A 7370-nucleotide genomic window follows, 5' to 3' on the forward strand; every position below is an offset into this window, starting at 1 on the left:
TAGAAGAAATGAAATATACAATTGTTTGTCTTTATAAAAAATATAGCAGTGATGAAAAATTCAACAAATTTGGTTTGAAATTGACAAAATGGGAGCACTTTTTCCTATTTTGCGCTCTCCTGAAAAGTTGCTGTTTTGTATATAACTCTTTTTACTTTGCACCCGTCGATATAAGTCCCTTTATCGTGCCGGGACTCCTTTTTAGGTTTTATCGGCACGCACATTTTATCAACTTAGCTTTATAATATCTTATTTATAAAAATGAAACGTAAAATGTGTTCATAAGCGTATAACTCAACAACGCCTGGACTAATTTTACCAATTCTTTTTTTTTAAATGTTCGTTGAAATCCAAGGATGGTTTTTACGGTGAGAAAAATTCGAATAATTTCCGTGAAAACCCTAAAAACAGCCCTTTTTTTCCCATACAAACGTTTTCTAACTAAAATGTAGAGTCAATTTGAACTTTATTGCTATTTAATAAAGTTCATGTAAATATATTTATTAGGCCGCATCATACGTAAGTTATTAATGATTAAATTGATCTTATTCGTAGACCACATTTTAATTTAATTTACATACAGTAAAAATGGTATTAACTAACTATTTCACATTTCTTATTATTATGTTGCGGGGGCGTTAACAATGGAAAATTCCCGTTTTTTAACCGACTTCAAAAAAAGGAGGAGGTTACTCAATTCGACCGTATATATATTTTTTTTTTTTTTATGTATGTTCGGAGATAACTTCTTCGTTTATGAACCGATTTTGATAATTCTTTTTTTGTTAGAAAGGAGATATCCATAGTTTGGTACCATGATAAGGAAACCAGGATCTGATGATGGGATCCCAGAGAAATCGAGGGAAACTTTCAAAAATCGTAAGGGTGACTAGTAAATTTAATCATGTTTTCATTAAGTACTATAAACCACTACTATTAAATAAAGGTCTAGAGTCGATCTGATGATGGAGAAGAAAGATAGTCGAGGGAACTCTTCAACAATTTATAGCAATTACCTGCTTTTTGAACTTAATTCGTTTCTATTGATGAGAACTTTGCACCTGTATGAGTTATAAATGCTATTACAGTCTGATGATGGAGACAAAAGATAGTCGAGGGAACTCTTTAACGATTTATAGCAATTACCTGCTGTTTGAACTTAATTCGTTTCTATTGATGAGAACTTTGCATATGTATGAGTTATAAGTGCTATTTCAGTCTGATGATGGAGACGAAAGATAGTCGAGGGAACTCTTCAACGACTTATAGCAATTACCTGCTGTTTGAACTTAATTCGTTTCTATTGATGAGAACTTTGCACCTATATGAGTTACAAGTGCCATTAAGTCTGATGATGGAGACGAAAGATAGTCGAGGGAACTTTTCAACGATTTATAGCAATTACCTGCTGTGTGATCATCTGTGTCGCAGGACCAGGTTTGATGATGGAGCCCATAAACACTCGAGGGAATTTCTCAACAATTTTCAGCAGTTATACATTTTGTTGTTTGACGACCGCTTTGATATAACGGTGCATGTGCCGTGTCGGCGGCGCTTAAACACCGACGGTCGCGGGTTCTATTCCCGCTCGGAGTGGATATTTATGTTTATACAAATATTTATTTTCGGTCTAGTTGTTAATCCTTGTGGTTCTCCCAACCTAGCCTCAGAGAACACGCTAGGCCGTCAGTCCCGGTTGTTATTATGTACACCTGATAGCGAACTTTACTCATAGTATGTCGACGCGTTAGCGCAGCGGTCACAGCACCGGCTGTTGCGCTGGCATTTGTGGGTTCAATCTCCGCGCACTTGTATTGCCATATAGATGTTTGTCATTGTCTGGGTGTTTGTGCTTGTGTATTGTATATGTTTCCGAACCCCCGACACAAGAGAAAAAGCATCCTTGTTAGGTCTACCCATCACTAAAAATTGTAAAATAAAATAATTTTTAACAAAAAAAAAAACCGACTTCAAACAGGAAACTAAAAAGTGAAAAATAAATTTACTTAGTACAAAGTAATTCGTATTTTGATTTAGTTAATCAGAAATGATTAAATAAATATTTTATAATTTTGAAGTTGGTGCTAAGTAAATACTACAACAACCTGGCTACAATAACAAATACAAACAACACACACACAACAAACAAGTACAAAAAATACTATTAGATATGTCAAAACAATAACAGAATAATAACAGTATTCAACTTAATAGTCAATGAAACAAATTATGAAAGAAAACTGAATACAACTTACGAGTAGATACCAGAGTAGTTGTTTTACTTGGCACCGACTTCAAAATTATAAAATACTAGCTGTGCCCGCGGCTTCGCCCGCGTTGAAATTAGTGTGTCACAAAGTTTTGCCGGCAAACTTCCAGTGAAACTCTCATCAAAATCGGCTTAGCCGTTCCGTAAACCTTCCTCTTGCCAATGGTGGAGCCCTCTCTACAATGTTGAAACCGCATGAAAATCCGTTCAGTAAATTTTGAGCGAATCGATCACATACACTTTTGGGGACTTATAATACACTAACTGTTGCCCGCGATTACGTCCTCGTGGTTATGAAGATATGTATTACTATTAAGATGTTTAACGCAAATTATTTTTTTATTTCAGTCACTTGAAATGCTTATCAAACTGAGTAACTTTTTAAAAGGCACAGTTTAGTATAATTTAATAGTTATTTTTATAAAACCTCTCTATACACCACATTTTTAGTTTTATTTTCAAGCTGTATATGTTTCATACAAAATATCAACCCCAATTAAACCCACTTAGCGGTGTAATATCGTAAAATCCGTTCTCAGCGGACGTCTGCTATCTATAATCTACCCCCCTGCCAAATTTTATCTTTGTTCAACCTGGATGGATAGACCATCCAGCGGTTTTGAGTTCTCGTGATGAGTGAGTCAGTGACCTTTCTCTTTTATATATATATAGATTATGATGCATTATTTGGACACCTCCTCACCATCTAAAGAGCGTACATTTTAAATTTCAAGTCTCTTCCTTCAAAAACATAGGACTTTCATACCAACTTCCAACCCCCGTTTTATCCCCTTAAGGGTCGAGTTTCGTAAAATTAGTTCTTAGCGGATGTCTACGCTCTATAATGAACCTACCTGCTAAATTTTAAGTTTGTAGCTGTTATAGTTCCGGAGATTTCGTGATGAGTGAGTCAACCTACCATCCCCCGTTTTAACCCCAAAAGGGAGTTGCTTTCTAAAGATACATTATTTGGACACCTTTTCATCATCTATAAGGCATACATTTTAAATTTCAAGTCTCTTACTTCAAAAACATAAGATTTTCGTACAAACTTCCGACCCCCGTTTTATCCCCTTAGGGGTCGGTTTTCGTAAAATCAGTTCTTAGCGGATGTCTACGTCCTATAAAAAAACCTACCTGCCAAATTTCAAGTTTGTAGCTGTTATAGTTTCGGAGATTTTGTGATGAGTGAGCCAACCCACCATACCCCGTTTTAACCCCAAAAGGGAGTTGATTTCTAAAGATACATTATTTGGTCACCTTTTTACCATCTATAGTGCATACATTTTAAATTTCAAGTCTCTTACTTCAAAAACATAGGACTTTCATACAAACTTGCAACCCCCGTTTTACCCCCTTAGGGGTCGAGTTTCGTAAAATCCGTTCTTAGCGGATGTTTACGTTCTATAAGAAGCCTACCTGCCAAATTTCAAGTTTGTAGGTGTTATAGTTTCGGAGATTTCGTGATGAGTGAGTGACCTTTCGCTTTTATATATATTATATAGATTTATTTAATCATTTCTGATTAACTAAATCAAAATACGAATTACTTTGTACTAAGTAAATTTATTTTTCACTTTTTAGTTTCCTGTTTGAAGTCGGTTTTTTTTTTTTGTTAAAAATTATTTTATAAACTATCGACTCCAAATTTAGTACGAATCTCCTTTATGTGGTGTAGAAAATGATCGATGAGCGGGTTTCATGGTAACTCATGCCCAATAAGGATTACGGGGGTGGGCGTTACCAATGAAAATTTTAAATGTATGTACTCGTAACTCCGAAACCACTGAACCAATTTTTATCAAATTTTTTAAGCATCTGTAATTTGGTCCAACTTGGGAGATAGGGTAGTTTTTACTCAATCGGACCTGGTAGGTGGCGCTGCTATCAGTATGTAACTCCGAAACCACTGAACCAATTTTTATCAAATTTTGTAAGCATCTGTAATTTTGTCTGACTTGGAAGATATGGTAGTTTATATCTCAATTTGACTCGGTAGATGGCGCTGCTATTTGTATGTAGCTCTGAAACTACTGAATCAATTTTTACCAAATTTGTAAGCATCTGTAATTTTGTCTAACTTGGAAGATATGGTAGTTTTTATCTCAATAATAATAATAATAATTTCTTTATTTCAGGTAACAATTGACCCATAAAACAATTCGTCTTAAACAATTCTTATAACAACTAGAAAAATTAATGAATGTCACGACAATTTGTAAAATACAATAATAAAATAATAAAATCACATTAATAATAAACAATACCTAATACAAATAAATAATTTTAACAATAATTTCATTATATTAAAACTAAAACAACTAATTACAACAACACAATGTCAAATATGATATTTAATAAAATAGATGTGCATACATATAACGGACACGTAAATTTTACTATTTAAAAATAAAAACATGTACCCAATAAAAACATAATATAAATCTAATGTATTGTTCACTTCGATATCTAAGGCAAATACAACTTTAAAAATAAAATAAAATAAAATAAAATTAATAAATGTCACGACAATTTGAAAAATACAATTACAATAATAAAATGAAACTAATTACAATCACACAATGTCCAATATGAATAATAATAATAATTAATTAATATTTAAAGCTTTCGCTCCGGCATTTGTATCGCAAGGTGTCTATCGCAGCAATGCCGGAGGTAGAAGCAGTCAAAACGCTCCGCGATCATCTTCAGCACACTGTTTTGGCTGCCCCTTACTCTACGCACAAAAGATGCGCATCGCTTACGCATGGTGGTGTGGAAGCAGTCGGTTCTTGCGTCTGCAAACATGCCTGAGGCGCTGTAGCATCGGGGCAGCCCCAACAGTATCCTGAATGCATTATTGTAGAGGACACGGAGGTCACTGTATCTTTTCTTTGTGTAGTCAGCCCATAAGCTACACGTATAAAACGAGGTACAATATGCTCTAAAAAGTGTTATCTTTACTTGGGCTGAGCAACGAGCAAACCTTCGAGCTAACATGTTCGCTCTAACTGACAGTGCCCTCCGCTCCCTCTCAATGTCTGCATCATCCTTGAGACAAGTAGTAACTATATGCCCTAGATACTTAAATTGCTCCACCATTTTTAAGGGTACACCAGAGAGAAGCACGGGTGGGCTATTCGAGGGGCATTTTGTTCCGATAGCCCCAAAGACCATGCATTTGCTTTTTAAAACGTTATATTTTAAGCCATGATAACACGCGTAATCCTCACATGTCTGTACCAGCTGTCTCATTCCACTGATTGACGCACTCAGCAGTACCATGTCGTCCGCATAACTTATATTATTTAAATTTAATTCAATTGGACCCGGTAGGTGACGCTGCTATCAGTATGTAAGCTATCAAATTAGGTAGCTGTTTTCCAGGCAGAACAACGTCTGCTGGGTCCGCTAGATTAAGAAATAAAAATAAGAAATAAAAGTTACAATTACTTAAAATTCTAAAGTGTGTGTGTGCGTGTTCGCGTTGGAGGATCTAATATCGCGTTCCGAAACTCAATAAAAGTGATAATATCGTGAATCCGACCAAATTGAATAGTCAAAAAATTTAAGAGATTTTTATTTAGATTTTTATTTTGGTTGGCTTCGCGATATTATTTCGTTTGTTTTGGTTTCGGCACGCGACATAAAATGCATCAGTTTTCACGTTATTACATCTGTCAAACAAATCGCGTTAAAAAAGGGTTTTATTATATATAATTATTAACTAACGACCCATCCCGGCTTCGCACGGGTGCAATGTTGATACTAAATATACTACAGAGTGTCTTTATTTATAGTGTGAAGCTAGCTTATGACATGGTTATTAACATAATAACAACAACAATTTTTTCGAAAAAATGTTTCAAAAACCGTTACAAAAGTACGAGTTTTCTTCCTATATTTATTCAAAATCAATAAATACGTTAACTGACATTACTGTGGATAGGCAAACGGTATACAACTTATCGGCCTTAGATGTAACAAAAGGGGCAGGTTCTGATAAAATTCCACCATCTTTTATTGTGCAATGTGCAGATATTCTTGCCTACCCATTAAGTATACTTTATAACAAACCTTTTAAGGAATGTATAGTTCCGTCTGTTTGGAAACAAGCTTACATTGTACCAATACACAAAAAAGGGTTAAAAACTAAAATTGAAAACTATAGACCGATTTCGATTCTGAATACGTTTGGTAAGGTTCAAGAAAAAATTGTTTCCAGGGCTTTGTAATCTATTGTTTGTAACAGATATTCCGCAGGAGCAGCACGGGTTTACTAAGGGTCGTTCTACTCTCACCAATCTATCGGTATTCACAAATGAAATATTACAAAGTATGAGTGATCGCTTTCAGGTTAATGTAATTTATACAGACTCCGAAAAGGCCTTCGATCGCGTGGATCATGTCATACGTCTTCAGAAGCTATTTTCTTTGGATATTTGTGGAGACTTGCATCGGTAGTTCAAATCTTATATTACCAATCGATCTCAAGCAGTTGTCGTTGGCAGTAGCAAACCTAATTATATTAAGATTGATTCCGGGGTTCTTCAAGGGATCGTTGCTTGGGCCTTTGTTGTACTCTATATACATAATTATATGATATAGGCAATTGTATCCAGAACTCTAAATTCATTTTATATGCCGATGATGCTAAATTTTACAAGAAAATAAACTCAATCGAAGACTGCGTATAACTTCAGGATGATTTATATAACTTAAGCAAATATTGTAGGGAAAACCGTATAACTATAAATGTAAGTCAATGTACTCACATTACTTTTTCATACAACAGAAACGACTATTGTGATACCTACAAATTTGAAGCTGCTACAATCAAGAAGGCTTCTTCTATTGTTGATCTGGGTGTCACGTTGGATCAAAAAATGACATTCTCTGCACACACAGACCGCAAACAAGATAAAAGCTATAAAGCCCTGGGATTTGTGATGCGGGTCTCGAGAGAATTCAATAACATAAATACAATTAAATTGCTTTATTTTTGCTATGTTCGAAGTCTCCTGGATTATTGTTCTTCCGTATGGAATCCCCAGTATGTGACATATGTTCAGGCTTTGGAAAAAATTCAACGTAAATTTGT

At 34.9% G+C, this 7370-nt stretch overlaps 1 protein-coding gene across 1 annotated transcript; it reads right to left on the minus strand.

The window, feature by feature from the left end:
- Positions 1-4888: 4888 nt before the first annotated feature.
- On the minus strand, positions 4889-5554 carry LOC123668525. Its single transcript, XM_045602263.1, has one exon. The coding sequence runs from the start codon at positions 5552-5554 to the stop codon at positions 4889-4891; it is 666 nt and encodes a 221-aa protein (XP_045458219.1).
- Between the last annotated feature and the right edge of the window lie 1816 nt (positions 5555-7370).

This window comes from Melitaea cinxia, chromosome 3 (assembly GCF_905220565.1).
Source record: "Melitaea cinxia chromosome 3, ilMelCinx1.1, whole genome shotgun sequence".
Taxonomy (NCBI): Eukaryota; Metazoa; Arthropoda; class Insecta; order Lepidoptera; family Nymphalidae; genus Melitaea; species Melitaea cinxia.